The sequence below is a fragment of the Monodelphis domestica genome, chromosome 3 (assembly GCF_027887165.1).
Source record: "Monodelphis domestica isolate mMonDom1 chromosome 3, mMonDom1.pri, whole genome shotgun sequence".
Classification (NCBI taxonomy): domain Eukaryota; kingdom Metazoa; phylum Chordata; class Mammalia; order Didelphimorphia; family Didelphidae; genus Monodelphis; species Monodelphis domestica.
The window spans coordinates 1262025-1282915 of NC_077229.1; the positions used below are offsets into that span (position 1 = coordinate 1262025).

General features: G+C 45.5%; 1 protein-coding gene and 1 long non-coding RNA gene across 3 annotated transcripts; one reads left to right on the forward strand and one right to left on the reverse strand.

Annotated features, from left to right (window-relative positions):
• LOC130458147 (zinc finger protein 383-like) lies at positions 1-16970 on the reverse strand. 2 transcript variants are annotated; one of them, XM_056821192.1, is made up of 4 exons: positions 16837-16970; positions 14858-14984; positions 14328-14544; positions 1-5024 (listed from the first exon to the last, which is right to left on the reverse strand). In XM_056821192.1, the coding sequence occupies exons 1-4, from the start codon at positions 16870-16872 to the stop codon at positions 5018-5020; spliced, it is 387 nt and encodes a 128-aa protein (XP_056677170.1). In that variant the 5' UTR covers positions 16873-16970; the 3' UTR covers positions 1-5017. The 2 variants fall into 2 exon arrangements, with proteins under 2 accessions (XP_056677170.1, XP_056677169.1); XM_056821191.1 differs by lacking the exon at positions 16837-16970 and adding an exon at positions 15207-15624 and having other exon boundaries at positions 14328-14423.
• A 326-nt stretch (positions 16971-17296) lies between these two features.
• Positions 17297-19071, forward strand: LOC103103566 (uncharacterized). The gene is made up of 2 exons (XR_466042.2): positions 17297-18129; positions 18662-19071. It is a non-coding gene; the product is annotated as an uncharacterized LOC103103566 (long non-coding RNA).
• The last annotated feature ends 1820 nt before the right edge of the window (positions 19072-20891 follow it).

Genomic DNA, 20891 nt, shown 5'->3' on the forward strand with positions numbered 1-20891 from the left:
TAGTTTTATTTGCATCTTTATTATTAGTGATTTGGAACATTCTTTCCTATGACTGCTAATAGCTAGCGATGCCTTTTTTTTAAAAAGAATTATTTCTAGTCTTTGACAACTATTGGAAATGGCTTTTGGTCTATGTATTTGTTACTGATATCTTGAATATCAAACATTTGTCAAGCAAGAGATACGTGGTACAAAGATTTCCAATCAGTTGACAGGTCTCTTATCCTTAAGATGTTAACTTTATTTATGCAAAAGCTTTTCAAATTCATGTAAGCAAAATGATCTAATGTAAATAATTGTCTGTGCTTTTTTTGGTTAGGAATCCAATTTTGGGTCATTGCTACGAAAGGCATATGAATTGCTCCTCCTTCTATGATCCTAAATATTCAGCTCATGAATATATTTCGAAATGATGAAATACAGTACAAAATGTTGGTCTAATTCCTGCCAGAATACTTCCTAATGTCCCCAGCAGTTAGGGAGGTCTTTCCTAGGTAATAGATTTCTGGATTTATTTATAGCCCAAGTTCTATTATTTGTTTCTTCCTTGTCTAGTCTGTTCCACTGATCTATTTATCTGCTTTGTTTCCATTTTTTAAAAAGATCTCCCTTATTCTAGTTATTTAAATTGTTTAAAAATTTTTACACCACTTAAACTTTCACCTGTACCTTCCTCACCACCCAACTCAATCACCCTTTCTAATAAAGAATTTTTTGAAGAAAAAGGCTTATATTCTTGGCTTCTTTCTTGAGTTTTATGTATTTCTATGAAAAATTACATTTTTCTGGCTCAACACCATTTCCAGTTCAGATGAAACTTGGGTCTGACCCTCCCTCTACCCTGTTTCTATCTTCTTCTGTAATCTCATTTAAACAACTAGTTTCCCCTTCTTCCTTATTTCTCTCCTAGTATATTTCTTTCCTTCATCTCTTAAAACTGTCAAAACAACAAAATAGAACAATACAAATCCCAAAGGGACCTTTATCTGTAGCCCTAGAAGGCTTCAAGATCCTGAAAGGTCCTTCTCTCTATCTGATTGTAAGCATTTCATCACCGTTTTGGAACTTCAGTTTTCAAGCACATTTATCTTACTTGGCTTATCTTGATTTCAGATACCTTCTATTCTATTAATGTTTGATGTCTTCTCTTATAGAACAATGTGAGTTTTTCAGGATAGTTACCATGATTGTAAATGTGTATCCTTAGGAACATCATAGCTCGTTATTTAATGGCAGTTTAGTTTAATCTGATGCTTCCCTCTGATACACAGATCTGGGCAGTTTTCTTGAAATAGTTTTCAGGATTTTTGTTTGGTCTTCAGAATATTGGATGATTCTTAAAGTCTTTCTTCTTAACCTATTTTCCAAGTCAGTTATCTCTGATAGTAGATACTCAACACGTTTATTTTCCCTCCCAGTCTTGAAACGTTGTTCTAATATATCTTGCCATCTTGTGAATTAAGATCTACTTCCTCCATTACGCTTTGTAGAGAACCTACAACTTGTTTTTTTGTTGTTGTTCTAAGCTAAACTCATTTCAAAGCACTTGTCTGAATTGTTCTTATCTTTCACTTCCAGTGCTTTGAGGGACAGCAAGGCAAGCCAGTTTTCCAGTGTAGTAATATCTGGTATCTGTTTCTCTCCAGTGATTCTGTTTTGATATGTAGGGCTGATTACTGCTGGCTTGAGACCTTTTAGAACTAGAAGTTCTTAAACTGACTTTTCCTCTGATGGGTCCATGTAGAGTATCCATAGGCTTCAGGCACTGGTATATAAGATCATGTTGGCTTCCTGGTGAATTTCTCTCATCACTCCTAGTCTTTTGGCCACATTTTAGTACAGGCTGAGCCAAGGAGGATGTTGCTGCTATTTCTCTTTGATTTTATCAATCATTGCATCTGGTGCCATTTTAAAATCACTGCTGCAGCATATGTGGGAGAACTGGGCTCCTCTATCTTTCAAATGGTCATCTTAATCTTAGGTCTTGTGGAAATATTTGCAAAAAAACAAACAAACAAAAAAAAAAACACCCTACAGAACAGAATTAAGAATCAAATGGAAAGAGAAAACAAGCCAAAGATATATGCAGAGATCACAACAGTATTATATAGCTTCAAGGACTTCCAGAGTGAAATAGATATTTGGAATCACAAAAATTCAAACAGTAGTTTTAAGAGAACAGGATGAATGTTGTCAAGTCATAAAAGTTTCAGTATTTTCTAATGCTTTATTAGTTTACTACCATTTGCATGTAGGATATTTTGTTTCAATCAATAAGTTTTGAAATGCAAAGGCCTATTAAATTTGAATTAAATCATTTGTAGTACATAATTTGAATACTGATAAATTCGAGAATAATATTTTACTTTTGAAGTTGGCATTGCTAAATTTTCAATGAGCAGATTTGATGAATGAAATGTCTCATCAAATCTTTAAGTTAAAGAAAGCAAGGAGGGAGACCCAAGACATGGGAACAGCAATGCCAAGATTCAAAAATGTCTTGTAAGCGTAGAAAACTGGGCAAAATCTACTAATGTGGAATTAAACTGACATAAATGTAAAGGCTTTGCTTAAATTAAAAGATTTTTTTCTCAAAAGCAAAATGGAGATGGCATGGCTGAATAGCAGTTTATGAAAAAAAAAAGGTCTGGGAATAGGAACAGACTATAAGCTCAAAATGAGTCAGTAGTGCGATTTAGAAGTTGCAAAATCATATTTTGTACCATATTAAGAGTAATATTTCAGAGAAATAAAAAATTAATAGTTCTGTTCTCAAGTCCTAGTTGAACCATACGTGGAAGACAGTTTGGATCTCAGTGCCATAGCTTCAGAAGGATAAGAGTCTCTAGAGGAGATAAAATTATAAGAGTAAAGAGCCTTTAACCAATGTTATATAAAGAAAGATAAAAAAACCTTAGGGCATTTATCCTGGAGAAGGTTCTGGGCTAATCTGCCACTTCAGTTAAAGTATTTGAAGGATATAATGTAGATAGTTGATTACTTGTTCCGGTCTGCAAGGACTGATTAAGAAGCAATGGGCTAATTTTATAAAGATGAGAATTTAACCTTAATGCCAGTAAAGGGACATCTTACAAAGAAATCTGTCCAAAAGTAGAATGGTAAACCACAAGTCATGAATTCCCCCCGGTAATTCGAAGTTATCAAAACACTATACAATATCAATATACAACCACTCTTCAGGTACGTTATAGTTATAGTGGTGAATCCTTTCAGATATAGGCCAGATGAGATGGCTGCTGAGATCCCCTCCAACTCTAAAATTTTCTAATCTGACTTCTGACATCATCTTCTTAAGCCATAACTTAGCAAGTTCCTTCTCCAGTATGAATTCTCTGATGTAAAAGAACTCAAACTCTCTTGTTCATTACATTTCTAATGTTTTCCTCCAGTAATGTTGATTAAAGATTATTCTCTGGTCAAAAGCCTTGCCATATTCATTTGCATGCATATTATTGCATCGATAAGGTTTTTTTCTTGACAACATTTCTCTGATATTCAGACTTAAGAACTTCCCATGTTTATTAAATTCGTAAGATTTTTCTCTCTAATATGAATTTTTTTATGTTGATTAAGCCCTGATTTCTGACAAAAGGTCTTGCCACATTCACTGCATTCATAAGGTTTTTCTCTAGTATGAACTCTTTGATGCTGAGTAAGTAGTCTTTTGCAACGGAAGGCTTTAGGACATTCACTGCATTCAAAAGGTCTTTCTCCAGTATGAATTCTCTGATGTTCAGTGAGGTATGTGCTCCGGCTGAAGTCTCTTCCACATTCATTGCATTCAAATGGTCTTTCTCCAGTATGAATTTTCTGATGTTCAGTGAGGTATGTGCTCCGGCTGAAGTCTCTTCCACATTCATTGCATTCAAATGGTTTTTCTCCAGTATGAATTCTTTGATGTTGAGAAAGTTGTATCCTATGGCAAAAGGCCTTTCCACATTCATTACATTCAAAAGGTTTCTCTCCAGTATGAATTGCCAGATGTCGAGTAAGTTGTTCTCCCCTGCGAAAGGCCTTTCCACATTCATTACATTCATAAGGTTTCTCTCCTGTATGAATTCTTTGATGCAGAATGAGGTGTATTTTCTGGTTGAACTTCTTCCCACATTCATTACATTCATAAGGTTTTTCTCCAGTATGAATTTTCTGATGTTGAGTAAGGTGTATTCTCTGGTTGAAGGCCTTTCCACATTCACCGCATTCATGAGGTTTTTCTCCCGTATGAATTCGTCGATGTAAAGCAAGTCTTGAATTCCAAGCAAAGACCTTCCCACATTCAATACATTCATAAAATGTCCCTTCAGAATGAACTCTCTGGCTTGGTGTATGTTCTGTTTCCTGATGGAAGGCTTTCCCATATTCGTTATATTGATAGGTTTTCTTTTCATCATCAATTGCTCGTTCATCAAATTCTGAAATACAGGGGAAGTTCTTATAGTCATTATGTTTGTGAATCTCTGTCGTATGAATCGTCTGAGGCACAGCAAGGGATGAACTCTGGTTTAAAGCTCCTTCACATTCCTTGTATTCATAAAGTTTCTCACCAGCATGTATTCTATCATACTCATTAAGGCCAGAATTGTGAGTGACAAACTTCTCACAATTATTAGGTTTCCAAAGTGTCTTCTTTGAGTCAATTTTATTACACATATTTGGGTCTGAACACACTCTGAAGATGTTTCTTTGAGTATCACATTGATTGGAACACTCTCCCAGAGAAACTCTTTGTTGAAAAAGGATGGATGATGGACTTAAGCTTCTGTCATGTTCGTAACATTCATGACTTCTCACGTTACTGGAAATTTTGCTCCTAGAGATTTTTATTGGCTTAACATATTCCTCCTTATTGTTGCGCTGTTTCCCTAAACTGGAAGAACATTGCCAAACTCTTCCAAACTTGGTGACACAGGAATAATGCTTTGTGATTCCTTCTGAGGATGATTCGTTTAAAGAAATATCCAGCTTTATAGCTGACACCTTTGTTTCAATCTCAGTCTCACAATCTGAAAGAGATAAAAAAGTGTCAGTATCCCTCAGTCATGCTGTTCCACACTTCATTTTACCATGTCTCTTCCATTAAGAAAAAAGGCAAATAAAGAAGAAACAATAGCCCTCTAAGACGATTATGTTTTATTTGGGGAAACAACATAATCACGTAAATATGGAGAATATTTTTTCAAAATTTAAGGGAATTTTCGTGTTGGGGAATTATCATTATGCGAGAGTCACTGGTTTGGCTAGAATTCATAAATGGGAAAGATAATCTTGGAATGGTATGTGGGAGCTAAGTTCACCCATACTTTGCTCTTTAGTTGTAGGTGTCCTTGGGAATGCTATCCTGGGCCTTCCTCTCTTCTCCCTCTAAAGTATTTCATTTGCCAATCCTCATCAGCTCCCATGGATTTAACTGTCATCTCTGTTGATGACTCTCAAATCTACCTATTTTATCCTAACTTCTCTACTGATCTTCAATCTTGCATCTCCATCTTCCTTTCAGACATCTTGACCTGAATGTTCACCAGACATCTTAAACTCAACATATCCAAAAGAGAACTTATTATCTTTCCCCCCAATTCTTTCTTCCATCTAACTTCCTTATTACTAGAGAGGGCACCACCATGCTCCCAGTACCTCAGGCTTGCAACAATGGTGTCATCTCTGACTCCTCACATCCAACATGTTGATATGCCTACTTAATTCACCTTTGCAACATCACCTGAACCCACCCCCTTCTCTCCTCTGACACTGCCACCACTTGGGACCCTCATCATCTCAAACCTGGACTATTACAATAGTCTGCCTTATTTAAAGTCTTTTCCCAGGCCAATTCCTCTTCCGTTCAGCTACCAAATTGAGCTTCTGAAACTGCAGGTCTAATATAATTAAATAAGATCTAGCAGCTTCCTATTATTACCTCTAGGATCAAAGGCATTCAGAGCCCTTCACAACCTCGCCCTTTTCCAGCTCTCTAGGCTTCTTACACCTGACTCTGCCACAGAGGCTTCTATCTAATCACACTGGCGTCCTGCCTGTTCTATGAGCAAGATATGCTTTCTTCTGGCTCCAGGAATTTTCTCTGGCTATTTCCCATCCCTGGAATACACTCTCTCCTCATTTCTGCTTACTGGCTTCCTTGAAGTTCCAACTAACATTCCATCTTTTAGAGGAAGTCTTTTGTTTCCGTATTGTGAAAAGTGTTGATGGCCATGTGAGAGGGGAAAAATCTGATGGAAATAAGAAATGTTGTGGAGGCAGAACAGACAAGACTCAGCAACTAACTGGTATGTGGACAGGAAAAAACACGAATTTTTAAGTCCCTACTATGTGCCAAGTACTGTGCTAAGAGCTTTACAAATAGTTTTTTATTTGATTATCTCAACAACCCTGTGAAATGGGCCCCATTATTATACCCATTTTACAGCAGAGGGAACTGAGACAACAGAGGTGACTTGCCCAGAGCTAAAAAAATATCTGAAGTAGGATTTGAACTCAGTTCTTCCTGACTTTATTCATTGCTAGGGACCTGCCTGCTAGGGACAAAGCTAAATGGAGTAAGGATAATTCTGCGGCTATGAATGTGGAAGATTACAAGGACAGTGACAGGTTCAAAAGAAAGCAAAAGGTTCAGAAGAATGGAGTTTGGGGGAAATACCACTAGGCCTCTCACTTAAATTTGAAAACACCTTTCACCCTGATATTCAAACACGATGTGCATAAATACTTCAATTTTCAAATGAGGAAACTGAGACTCCACAGTGATGCAGTGACTTGATGGAGACGAGGTGTCTGCTGAGACGAACAGCCACGGTCACTGGATGAAGAGTGTGTGTGTGCTTGGAGGGCAGGAGGGGGGCTTTGAAGGCCAAAAGGACCAAGGGAGCAGACTGGGGTGCTGAGACCTGCCCTTTAGGACAATCGCTCTGGCACTGGAAAGGGGGACAGACAGGCCTGCGAGACTCGGGAGAAGCAGAACTGTGGCAGGACACCTCGACTGGAGATACCAAAAGGAAGGTGCCAGCATTAGGGGGTACTGGAAAGGTTTCTACGAGAAAGTGGGCTTTTAGCTGGGACTTGAAAGAAGCCAGGAGGTAGGGATGAGGAGGGGAGAAATTCCAGATTAGAGAAAGTGCCTGGAACTGAGACATGGAGGATCTTGTGTGAGTCAGAAAGGAGGCCAGTGACACTGGATCGGAGAAAGGGTGGAACAGGGGATAAGAGCCTGGAAAGGCAGGATGGGGCCCGGAGAGCCAACCAGAACCTCCTGGAGGATAGTGACCACTCAAGTCAAAATACTGTGTAAAAGCTCAACTGAGCACTGGACTAGGCCATGATCCAGATCCTCCTACTGCCCAAGACGCCCTAAATGCAGCCCTGATCTAGAAACACAGAAGAGCACTGTTTGGAGCAGATTCTGTCCCACCAGACTCACCGCCCCCAAGCTGAGAAGACTAGAGTTGGTCCGGGGGCACTTTCTTATTGATCCTATGCACAAGTAGTTGATTTTGTCCTGTAACTGCTTAAGTCACGGTTATTTGTCTGAACATGGTTCACAATTCAGCCTTTCTGTGATAGCTTCAGCCTAGAAATCCAGCTCTCCTGCTAACTGCCGATCTCAATTTTCGGCCTCAGAATTTTTGCCGATCTTGGAGAATACACAGGAGTTGGGGCCAAGTATTTTTACCCAACTGTCCTTGAAGGATTTAGGATTATGGGCTGCCATCCTGCACTTAGACTCCCACAAGGAATACTTCTTGGTCTCATGCTCCCCATGTCTCAGCTCTGTGACCAGTCATTTTGTACCCAGTCCCGTTCGTTGTTCTGGTCTCTCCCAAAACCTGTCCTTTTTCCTTGGGTCTTTGGCATGAATCGAGCGAAGTCACTGGCCCATTCATTGCCAGGTAGCTTGCCCCTAAGTGTGATCTTGCTCGGAGCTCTGCTTCAGTTTATTCTTCTGTTCAAATTAAATTAAAACAAAGCCAGATGGAACGAAATGTGTTCCAAATCTACAGGCCCAGCAGAGGGGAACAAGAGGGTGGGAAATGGGGTGAGGTCCTTAGCATCCCTGTCTGGCATACAGAGGACCTATTCAATGAACCTACAAAGGGTGACCCTGTTTCTTAATTCTCACATTCAATTCCCAAAAGCCAGTATTTTATGTACTTTTAAGTCTGTAGAACATCAAATCTAAAAGGACAAAGTCAGCCCAAGATCATCTCCTCCTTGAACACCAAAGAAGCCAAAGATGAGCTAACCCCCCCCACCCCCCCCAAAAGAGAATGAAACGTGGTAACATAATGCCCGAGGATCCCAGGGCTGTAAAGGAGAACATGTGAGAATTACTGAGCACACCGACCACAATCCTGTGAGGGGCGCTAATCAATAAAGTTCTCACAGCTCTTTACAAAGATGGTGGGGAGAGCCTGGTGAACTTGTAGGTAAAATCTGTCGGTTAAATGAAGTCCCAATACAAGCCTTTGGTACCACGATACGATAGAACAAAATGGAGGAAGAAGCAGGGGCAAAGTGTTCCTAGAACGATGACTAAGAATAGCCAATAATTACACAGCAAATTAAGGTTTAAAAAGCACTTTACAAATAGCTTCCCAACGACCTTTCAAAGTGGATGCTAAAATTATCCCTAATTTGCTAATGAGGAAACTGAGTCTGAGAGGGTGTGAATTTTAATTTCCTCCATTTTTTATATAGTCTAGCACCCAGGAATGTATACACCCACACTTAAGGATTAAGTGTTGGGGAGGAAGGCCTATGACTGGCATGTGCTAGCAAGTGACAAATCAGAAAAAATTGACTGACCCCTGAGCTGTCCTAAGCCAAGCTGAAGCCACCATTGGCACCTGTGAGACAGAGGAAGTGATGTAAAGAACTGCCTTTGCATTTCACATCACTTCCTGTGGGGAGGGAGCCTTGGCGGAGTTGACCCTGGAAGAGCTCCTCAGACTGCTTCCTTGAGATGGTCATGTGGTGAGTGATGAGACTGACTCCCCTTTTCCCTTGGCTTTCTGGGGAGACCCCCTTGGCCAAGGCCTCTGAACGCCTGCCTGGCTCAGCCTGGGCTGGAGCAATTTAGATTCTTTTCTTCTCTCTCTCATTCTTAATTTCTTTCTTCTATTGTAAATAAACACCATAAAATTCCATTCTGACCTGAGTGTTTCATTGGGATTTAGAAATTAAATCCCTGGCGATCAACTCAATTTATATTTAGTCTCAACCCTAAATTTACTCCTAACAAGGGTCAGTGACTTTCCCCCAGGCCACAAAACTTCCCAGGAAGCGTCTGCCTCAGGGGTAGGGCATGACTGACTCTCCCACTACAGAACAAAGAACAGAACAAGACAGACTGCATGACAGGATTGGGTGTGTAGGTGTTTGAAAGTTTTGAGGGAGATGTGGCTAGCAATAGCCCCTCCCCATTCTCTCATGAGACTAAGTGCTCCTTGTTAGTTTAGGTCAGTGATGGTGAATCTAGGGCACAGGTGCCAAAACTGGCACACAAAGAGCTCTCTGTGGGTACACAGCTGCCCCCCTCCCTGACTTTATGTACAACTGAAAATCTGTTACCCTAAAAACTACATATCCCATGAGCCCAATGACTTCCTATCATTAAGTACTTCCTGTAGACAGAGGATAAAGGGAGTGGGCTTGAGGCTCTTCCTCCTCTTTGGGCATGATGCAGAAATCAGCAGTGATTGTGGTAAGGTGGGAATTTTGAAGATGGCTAACCAGCCAAGGGTTCATGGTTTTTATTTTGTATCCTCTTTATTCCTTGATTTCTAAGTGATCATTTAACAAACCTCCTTAAAATATATTTTTATTATTTGAGATTTAATTTAAAATTTTACAGTTATTAGAAAGTGTTAGAAGGAATTTATTTACTTATAACAAAGGGCAGACAAACTTGGGCAGAACTGTTCCCCTCCCCCTCTCCATTGTACCTCCAGCAATTCAATGGGGATGCACATGGGAAAGGTGAACAGCTCACAGGCAGCAGAGCTGGAGGGGAGCAGAGCACTGGGGGATGGGGTTAGGGCCTTGCACTTCATTTCTAAAAGGTTTGCCATCACTGGTCTAGGTACAAGACAGCAGCCCAGACATCCTCAAAGGACAGCTTGGTGGTGTAAAGATACTAGACCCAAAGTCCCTCACAAGTATGAGGTGAGACTGGACCACAAGGACAAAGGAGAGAACTTCTCTGAAGGATTTGAAAACAGGATTCGGCCTTTGTGTCCCAGGGATGAGAGAGGCCTTGGAGGGAATGAGAGCGTGGCATTTAAAGGTTTTCCAAAGAGGAGAATGGCTTAAGACAGGGTGATGACAAGCAGGCCACTGCAACAATCCAGGCGAGATGTAAAGAGGGCCTGCATAAGGTGGTGGGTCTCTGAGTACAGAGATGGGATCCAATGGACAAATGTAGATAGAGGCATGTCAAAATCTGGCCACTTACTGGACAGCAGTTGTGAGGGAGAGTGAGGAGGCTAGAATAATTCAGAAGCTGTGAACCTAGGAGGCTAGATGTAGGGTGTGAGAAGTCTGGAAGAGGGGCAGGTGTGAAGGGAAAGATATGAGCTCTGTTTAGGACACGTTGAGTTTGGAACATCCAATGGGTCCTCTGTCATAGAGGACCAAAACTCAGGAGAGAGCCACGGTCTTCATGTCTGAGTTGTTAGCCATCACTATGGCAGTCAGATGGCAAATATCCTGAATTCAAGTTTCCTTTCTAAGAGCTCCCAAATAGAACACCACCAGGAAGACATGCTTGAGTGCCCATTCTTACAAGTTTTTATGAAATTCAGTGTCTAGGGAATAAGGCCTAAATAGGGTAGGAGGAGAAATAGGACTTGACACGTCTTTGGCTTGTTTTTTTATCAAAGAATGCTGAAGATCTCCTTAGCCCTGACTACTCCTGAACTGGGAACCCCGAGGCCTGGGAAGCCCAGTTAGATGATGTCTCTTGACCTTGTGCAGCCCCACCTAGAGGATAACCATGAGTCATCACTGTGCACCTACAGACAGGATACAGACTTGCCCAAACAACATTGTAAAGCCATACCAGTCAAAGCCAACCTGTATACGTTCAGAACAAATGGATAGCAGTGCTCTCTTTTCTCAATAAATTCTGTGCCTCAGTGGGCCAATTACAAGAAATGCCACCATGTTTTCCACTATTATGCTAGAATTTCTCTATCAGCCTTTTGGTTTTCATTATCATTAGAAAATGAGGCTAGAGGCTATTTTTATCTGATTCCGTGAGGTTTTCTAAGATCCATTCATAGGTGCAAATAAAAATAGTCCATTCTTCATCCATGATTATTCCCCCAGTTAATTTCTTAATCCTGGGGCAGACCATATTGGGGAGACAGCACTGACTTAGCTCTAAAGTTAGAGAAAGATTTCAACGTCCTTTGGAAAATAGTCTAGATTTGGACAGACAAGAGGGCATGCATGGGCTCAACCCCCAGCTTGGCCATTTACTCCTTACATGATGCTGAGTAATTTCTTCACGAGGATCTGGCCTAGTCCAACCACATACTAGAAAGGAGACCCTTTAATAAAAGGGCCAAGAAGCTACCGTCCAGACTCTGTCCTGCAGCCAGGCCAGGCCACTGCATTCTGGACAGCTCTACTATTTAGGCACCCGGCCTCAGTTGGTCTCTTTGCAGCTTCTCTCTCATTGCTCCAGGTGAGGTTCCAAACAGGGGCCAAGGAGAACAATGTGCTTCGATGCCCCAAAGTGAAGAGCTAACTAACCTTCCTGGTCTGTTCCAGATCTGATCTGTGATGCGGATACTGTAAATACCACCAGCTTGCATGGAAATTTGGGATCAATTAGAGAAGGGCCTTGTTGTGTTCATGCCTTGAAGAGGTCACCACTACCTGCATTTAGGGTGAATACTGTCTAGCTGCCCTATTGGGACAAGGCCACCGAGACCAGGGAGCTTACGCAAATGAATGCAGACTATTTAGGCATATACCTGAAATGCTACCATGTGGACTATATATTTAGAAATGTATGAAATACTGGGACTAGTGGCAAGGAGAGGAGGGAGCAGCTAACCCCAAAAAACTGGGCAAGACTTCTTCAGGATGAAAGATGGGGAGGGTCCAGGGGACCCAAGAGATAGCAGTATCAGAGGCGAATAGTCCAGGCATGGGGGACAGACTGTACAAAAGCTTGGAGGCGGAGGGCCAGCACACAGGTCAGTTTTGCGTAATTAGAATCTGTTCCCAGGACTCCAGATCCCAGCATCCCACTTTCGCCCTTATGCTTTGGAGATAAAGTTTTGTGTGGCCCCGCCCCTCTCTCTCTTCCTGTGAATGTGGCAGGGAAAACTTTTTGTACTCAGGCTTTTGTTTTTTTATTTCTTCTACCTCAAGTGCTTATCAACAAGTCGTATAAAATAGAATACTTGGGAGTTCCTGGATACTAATTTTTAATCTTACAGTTTGGAAGGCAAAGAGAGTTCCTGAGGAGGAAGACAGTCAATAGCCTAGACAGACAGAAAACAGGTTAAAGGACCCCAATCCTGGGCTGGTAGAGGCCAGGCAAGTCTAATCCACTGGCTCATTCTGCTAAGAAAGAAACTGATTCCAGGTGGCGTGCCCAACGCCACTGAGAAGGAAAGGCCCGGCATACCAAAGGGAGCCCCTGAAGCTTCTTGCTCAGGGAAAGAATGAGGCTCGAGGGCTGGAGGTCAGACGATGAATCTAGCAAGGTCTGGCCTTGCCCATCAGGCAGACATAACTGCAGCATCTTCCTGCTGTCCTGCCTCCCCTCCTCCCTGCCACATCACCATTTCTACCTGTGGTTCAGGAATGCTAATCCTGCCCCATTTGAAAGGATCCTGGCCACTGATAAAATCATCGGGGGAACAGATTTCGGTAGCCTCTGAGGCGCTGGGCCAATATTCACCCACAACACCAATCTGCTTTCTTTCTGGTTTCCTCCTTTCAGGGCTGCTGGTCCCTTCCTATTTTTCTTAAGAAAGAGGGAAGGTAGAGCTTCCTCTCTACTACGGAGGACACATTTTCTGACAGAGGTGGGGATTGTTAAGCGTTTGTCTTCTCTTTCCCACACGGGCAGCCCCTTACAGCTGGCCTAATGCATCCTACGCTCTTCTTCAGGGCCTCTTCCTGCTCGGTGCAGGTGGGCATTTCATTTAAACTTCTGTGCCCAGGCAGCACTTCCTCTGGCTGTGTACAGCCTATCATTTCACTTTTTCCTGGCTATTTCATGACGTTAAATGTTCGAAATCGAGTACCAAGTGAACCATTCCCAGCAGAGAGTCGATAACACTGCCTTGGGGCAACTCTAGAGTCTGCAGACTGTGTAATACTTCTCCTAGGCTGGCTATGATTAAGTGAGCCCCTGAGTTCTGGACTGTTTCTGTAGGACACTTGAAATCATAGCTGCCCCGTGCCTGGGGAATGCCTGCGCAAACACAGAGGAACGCAGTGGAAAATTACTGTGCCAGAAGAAGTCGTAAACAGGAAGACATCAAAGAAATATGGAAAGATATGGATGAACAGGTGAAAAAGCAGACCTGGTCTGCAATGGCCTCAAAACTGGGCCTTGGTTTCAGGCTTTTCTCTCCTCCAAACTAGCCTCTACGAGACGACGGAGGGACTCACCGAAATCGCTGCCGCAGCCAACTCCAAACCCCCTTCCCATTTGGGATCCAGTGAACTCCTGTCTTAGCTCTCCCAAGCGAGGCTCTAAGCTGACTCTCCAGGTTCTCTATTATGCCCCTTTCTACCCTCTCTGGCCTGTCCACACTGACCTTGCTCCATCTCCTGCCTCTGGGCCTTGTGGCCAGCCCAGCCCTGATACCCTCAACGTACTTGGTCCTCCCCTCCACCCTTCCGAGCTCAGATCAAGGAGCGTCTTCACCAGGAAACGTCCCTGGTCCCCTCGGCACCGGGGCCTCTTTTCCCACTCCATCTCTGCTTCTACCCGCCCGTGCTCCATGAGAGAGCCTAAAGCTCCCTGGGCCATGGGCCGTCAACGTCCTGCTTCGGAGGCCCACGGCAGCCCCTCGCTCACAGATGAACAGAGCTGGCGACAAGGGGGTCCCCAAGACGGAAGGGAATGCTTCCCCTCTTTTGAGCCCTCTGAGTCCACAAGACGAGCGAGGGGAGGCCAAGATAAGGTCCACAAGCGGCTTAAAGCCAGAGCCCAGATGCCCGGGGTCAGAGGGAGTTGGGGAATGATCCCCGTCTCCCATCCTACTGGCGTTTTCTCCCGCTGCAGATGCCCCCCCAGGCGGCCTTTCCCGTCCGCCCTCACTCACCTGGCCACAGGCCCGCCTGGAGGTGCTTCTTGGCTGCCCAGGGTGCTTTCCCTTGCTTCAGACGGGAGATCAGGGCTGGTCTGGAGGCTGCGAGTCCTGGTCATTGGAAATGGGAAAAGGAAAGCGACAAAGAGCCACCTCAGAATCCATTCGTCCTCGGCCCTGGGCAGTCGAGCTGAGCCCCACAAGGTGGTCCAGAGGGTGCCTGACAGACGCTCTGTGCCGTGTGGGGGACAAAAGGGAATTGGGGATAAAAGGGAAGCAGCCCCCGTGGCACCGTCCCACCCAAGAGGGCCTTCCAGACCTTCAGGGATCGGCAGAGATTCTAGCGGACAGTCTCAGACCCGGGGGGTGGGTGGGGGTTCTAATGAGGCAGCTGTACAGGGCGAACCCCTTCTTCCGGAAATGACGGGCTGAAAACGAGAACCCAAAGCTCCGGTGACTTCCGTCCCCCCGAGGATGGGGGTCGCCGGCCTTTCTGGGCCAGGCAGTAACTACACCCCGAGAGTCCTGGAGGAAGCTGACCTTACCCAGGCACACCAGGTTGCTGTAGTTCTCGAGCATCACCTCTCGGTACAGCTCCTTCTGGGAGGCGTCCAGGCGTCTCCACTCTTCCGGGGTGAAGTCGATGGCCACGTCCTTGAAGGTCACGGACGCCTGAAACACCAAAGACCCGTGAGCTGGCCCGGGGACGGGCGGCCTCGCAGGGGGCTCCGGGGTGCTCTGCAGGCCGTGGGGGCCCTGCGGCACTAGAGCTGGGCCCCACGACAGGAAGGGCGGCTCATGGGCGCACACACAGCGCACCCACGCGTTGGTCTGCAGGTCGGAGTAGAGCCCGAAGGAAGGCCGAGACGCCCCGACGGTTCAGCCAGAACTCACAGGAGACCCTCTGAACGTCGGGCCGAAGCTCCCTCCACACCGAGCTCCGGAGCTCAAGCACGCCCTCCTGCAGCACAGCCAACGGAGTCGAAGGGCTCCAAGCACGGCTGGGCGCGATGGAGGTTGGCCACAGAACTCCACACGGCTCTCCGCCATTTCATGGGGCCAACAAGAGCACAAGCCAGCCTGCCGTTAGCGCCATGTTATGGGCGGGAGCCGAGCCCCCTTTCCTAGAGTCGGCAGCCTTCCCTGCAGCCCCCCATTTAGAGCTGCTGCAGGGCAGGTGACAGACAGGAAAGAACGTGTGACAAGAAGCCCCGAGAGGCGGTGGAGAGTCGGGGGACTCGCTGGCAGCGACATGGCAGCAGGCCGTCTTCTCAGGGGAGCCGGGGGCTCCCGACAGACCCTCTGCCCCCCCCCCCCAGGCTAATGGATACAAACTAGGGAAGACGTGGGGAAGGCCCGAGAAGGAGCCGTTACAGGGGAGGAAGAACTCCAGGAGCGAGCCGGGATCCAGCCCCATCCAGCACACGCTGTAGGCTGCCGCCTCCTCTCGTGTCTAGCTGAGAAGAGGAAAGGAATGAAGACCGGACGTGGGCCAGGGAGGAGGTTAAAGGATGGGGTGACACCGAAGCTTCTAGGGGAGGCGGGAGGAGACGAGACGGGGGGGGGGGGGGGGGGGGCGGCTCCTGGGCTGGAGAAGAGGAGGGGCCTGGGGCCACCCGAGCAGGAGGGCGTCTGGGGAGGGTTGGAGGAGGAAGAGGGGAAAAGAGTAGACGGGAGGCTCTTGTTGGCTGTGTGTGAAGCTGGGGGAGCCCGGAGGGAGGGTTGGAATGGAGGGATTCTGGGGCTGCAGCGAGGGCTGAGCTGGGATCATTTCAAACACCCGTAGAGGGTCCAGTCCGCGTGGTCTGGTGAGCGTTGGGGAGCCCGTGGTAGGAATGAAGGAGCCGCCCCAACGCGAGGACAGAAGCCGGGAGAGCAGGTGAGGACGGTCACAGCCATCCCCAGTGCGGGAGGCAGGAACAGAGGGCGGGAACGCGTGGGAACAGGGGAGGATGGAGAGCAAAGACGCTGTGGCTGGACGACGTGGGCCGGGGAAGGCTTGGGGTGACCCGAAATCAAAGGCCCAACAAGTGTCTCTGTCGAGCGGAGGCGATGGTGGGAGCAAGTGCAGACCGAGATGGCGGGAGCAGAACGGAAGGAGCAAGTGTAGACCGAGATGGCGAGAGCAGCCGAGAGGCAGGCAAAGTGCCTTCGGAAGGGCCCCAGCTCAGCGGCCCCTCCGAACCAGCCCGCTTGACCGAGAAGGAAGCAGCTCTGAACGCGGCCTTCCGGGCTCCCCGCCCAGCTCTAGTTCCTCCTCCCGTGGGAGGGCAGAAGGAGGGAATCAGCCCTCATTGGGCACCTGCTGTGTGCCGGGCTCATTGGATCCACCCGACAAGCCCGTCACTGCCCCTCCCCCGCTACAGCTGGGGAAAGCGAGGCAGGCAGAGCGGAAGTGAGGGGCCTCCGGCCTGTCCAGGGCAGCCCCGCGGCTCGGTTCACTCAGTGAAAGGGGGGTCCCCGGGCCCTGCCCCAGCTCACACAGCCACAGGACAGACACGTGGGGGGGGGGCAGCGCGCTCACCTGGCAGGTTCCGGCGGCCGGGACCCCGGGGCCCATGCTGAGCTCCGCCAGTCTCCTCCCGGGGGAAGAGCCAAGCCTTCGGGAGGCGGAGCTGGAGAGAGAAAAGAGCCCCTTCAGGCCAGACGCCGCGGGGGCTCCGGAGCCACTTCCCGCGGGCCTGGGACCGGAACGCAGGATTCGCAGTCTGGTGCCGGCTGCGGAAGGCGAAACGGAGCCCAGACGGCCCAAGACTGGAGCAAGAGGCGCCTACGGGACGCGAGAGACGCGCACAAGTGACGCATGACCCGATGGACAGGAAGTGACCGCGAATCCAGTAACCGGAAATGGCGTTTCTAAGGCTGGCCGTGACTGCCTGTCACGTGGCCTGCGGAGGCGCCGGGGGGCGGGCTTCTTTCCCTCCTCCGGGCCGCTTAAAGGTCTTAAGACCCGAGCTTTTGCGGCTAGGAGAGGAGGTCCCAGAAGGAGCCCGTCGTAGGGAAGGCGAGCTTTGCTCTGGAAATGAATGACTCCCGGAGACGAACGCCCGAGGCCGGGAGTGCGCCCCCTGCCGCCCGGAGGAATGCCAGGCCTCCTGAAATCCCATCTCCGGGGAGTGGAAGGGCGAGCTCTTGGGATGAGGCAAAATGGAGCGACCGAGACAGACGGACAGAAAAAGAGCAGATTCTGCCTACTGCGAGCCCCCGAGTTGGGCATCGATTCCGGGAAGAATTCCAGATAGATCCCGAAAGGAGTGGTTTTCTACACAAATTTTCATTGGTAAAGAGGGGGCCGCTGGGTGGCTCAGTGGATGGAGAGCCAGGCCTAGAGATGGGAGGTCCTGGGTTCAAATATGGCCTCAGACCCTTCCCAGCTGTGTGACCCTGGGCAAGTCATTTAACCCCCATTGCCTAGCCCTTACCACTCTTCTGCCTTGGAGCAGCATTGACTCCAAAAGGTCAAGAAATGATTGTAAAGAACTACCAGGACTTCAGGAAAACGGAGGCATGTGAGGAGAGAGCCTGCTGGCCTCAAAGCACCCATGTGACCTTTCCAAGAACAGTCAGTGTTGTGTGAAAGTTAAATCTGTGGAAGTTTCAGAATCTGTGATAGAAAATGGAGAGACGATGATGTTCTCAGAAAAGCCAAGAACACGAAGACCCCAGTAAGCAGAACCAGGAAGTGGCTCTAGCAGATGGAGAACCTGAAAAATCAATAGAGGAGGGACAAGAAATATCTAATCTCTCCTATCACTGCTAGTTATTCCTAATAAAGAACACGTTGATGGAGAATTCATTGGGCAGTAGATTGTGAAAGGTACGTTATTGAAAGAAAATGATTGTATTTGACCAAAACAATTGAGTAAAACTACAGCGAAAGAGAGAAATTTTGTATGTGTCATAGCATTAGGGATAGATCCAGAAGACAAAAGCAAAACAATACAAGTGGACCTGCCTTCTTGGAAACAGAAAAGAAGTACTTCACCATTCTAGGTGCTAACTAATGGGGACAAGAGTTTTGTCCCTTATATGTTTGGTGGTGCTTCTCAAGTTATTCTGACTGTGCTAGTGGTCTGATGAGAAAGAAGAGTTTAAAAATGGGTTTGAAAAAGGGCAGACAAAAGAATATGAGAAGACCAGCAGATGTAAAGTGCTTAATAGTGCTTATTAATTATGCATAACCCCAAAATAAATTGGAATAACAGAACATATGAAGAATGTTTTTTAAGTTGTTTTCACTCCCCAAAAAGACATTCATCTCATAGCCAACTCAGGATGGACTAGTATAAACCTCAAAGAGAAACCAAGTTTTTGTGTTTAACATTTATTTACATTTTTTTTTTTTACAGATATTCCATATCTGGAGAATTTGCAAAAGTTCAACAGATTAATTGATGGACCAATCAGTGTGCCAAATGTGGATGAATGCAAGGAATGCACTGGGGTCCTGGGAAAGCTGAAATTACTTTCAGGCTTAAACTTACACTTAGCTAAACAAAAGACTTTAGAAGGACACAATTCACCAGATATAATCTGATCAAGGCTGTGTACAGAAAGACTATCTTCTTATTTCTGGTGTGTAAAGTGTGTCTTTTTACTCCTTCAAATATTTGTTATATTAAAGTTACCAAGTATTTCCCTTCCTTCCCCTCCCTGAATTAGAGAGCATAATTTGACTATTTGTATGTGAATGTATATTGTGAAGATTGGATTTAGCTATCTCCTGATTGTAACAATGAAGATGTTTAATCTAACAAAATGAGGAATGTCTTGTGATCTTTACATTACTGCACCGTACTTAGTCTAATAAAATCAGGACTGTCTACACCCATACTTAAGGAGTAAGTATTTAGGAGGATGGCCTTTGATAGACATGTGCTAGCTTGACAAATCAGAAACAGTTGACAGACCCCTGGGCTGTCCCAAGTCAAGCTTAAGCTACCATTGGTAATGATGAGACGCAGGAAAGTGATGTAAAACCATCTATATATTTTGCGTCACTTCCTCTCTTCATCTCTTTCCCCAGAGAGGTGGCCCTGGCTGGCAGCGTGCTAAGCGTTCCAACACCTTGGCATGGTGGCAGCTATTGTCTGGATTGGCAGTGATTCTATTCTGGGAGAAGCTGAGTAGCTAGTTCAGGTTCAGGCATCTTAGCTGAGCCCTCTTGGAGTTTAGGCTGATTCCTTTCTCCTTTACCTTCTAACACTATCCTCTTAAAAGCCACTAATTTGAACTCCCCCGGCACAGGCCAGGCGGGAAAAATCCTACACCTTTTCCCTCTCCCTTCTCCTTAATTTCTTTTTCCTCTAATTAAAATCATCATAAATTTCAATCTGACTTGGGTATTTTTATTTGGGATATCCCCCGATGACCAAAATTAATTTAATTTAGGTCACAACCCTAAAATTATCCTTTCAATATATGTGTACAAACATACAGAAACTCTTGCTTGTTTCTATTTCTCAGTTCTCTGTAGGTAGACACACAAATTGTTCTTCAAACACTATTTCTGTTGTGTATAAAGTTCTCTTGGTTCTACTCATCTCACTCTTCATAAGTCTTAAATAGGTCTTTCTTTCTAGTTAAAAAAAATTAACTTGCTTATCATTTCTTGTTGTCCAGTAGTGTTCCATCACAACCATGCTGCAACTTGTTTTGCCATTCCTCAACTGATGGGCATCCCCTTCATTTCCAGTTTTTTGAAAGCTGCTTTAAACATTTTAGGATATATAGATTCTTTTCCTTTTTCCTTGATCACCTTAGGAAACAAACTTAATAATAATGATTTTGCAGTCAAGTGGTATAAACAGTTTTATGAGTCTTTGAGCACAATTCCAGATTGCTCTCCAAAATGGATGGATCAGTTCACAGTTCCACCAACAGTGTATTAGTGTCCCCCATTTTTCCACATCCTCTCCAATATTTGTCATTTCCTCCTTTTATCATTTTAGTCTTGATGTAGCTCTAGAGAGTATCTTTTCTGGCTGCCACATCACACTGCTGATTCCTACTTATTTTGCAATCCACTAAAACCTCCAGATCTTTTAGAGATACACTGTTGATTAACCATGCTTGGATAAGCTAAATAGCAAAGTGGATGGAATGCCTGGTCCAGAGTGAGGAAGATTCATCTTCTTGAATTCAAATCTGGCCTCAGAAATGAGCTGTGTGACCCTGAAGAAGTCACTTAGCTCTGGTTACCTCAGTTTCCTTACATTTACAATGAGTTAGAGAAAGAAAGAAACCACCATTATTTCTTCCAAGAAAACCCCAAATGGGGGTACAAAGAGTCAGACACAACAGAAAGATTACTGAAAAACAAACTATGCCCTCCTTGTCCTATTCTTCTAAAGACTTTTAACTTAGGTAAAAAAAAAACAAACAACTATATGTATTCCTTTTATATTTCATTTTGAGTCACTTTTATCTTCTAGACAGTCGATATCTTTTTAGATCATGGCTGTGTTTTCCATTGTCTTGACTCTCCTTCCCAACCAACATTGTGCCATTTGTAAATTTGATAAGCCTGCCATTTTTGCATTTATGACTATTTTTGAGTCCAACCATGTAATTCATTCC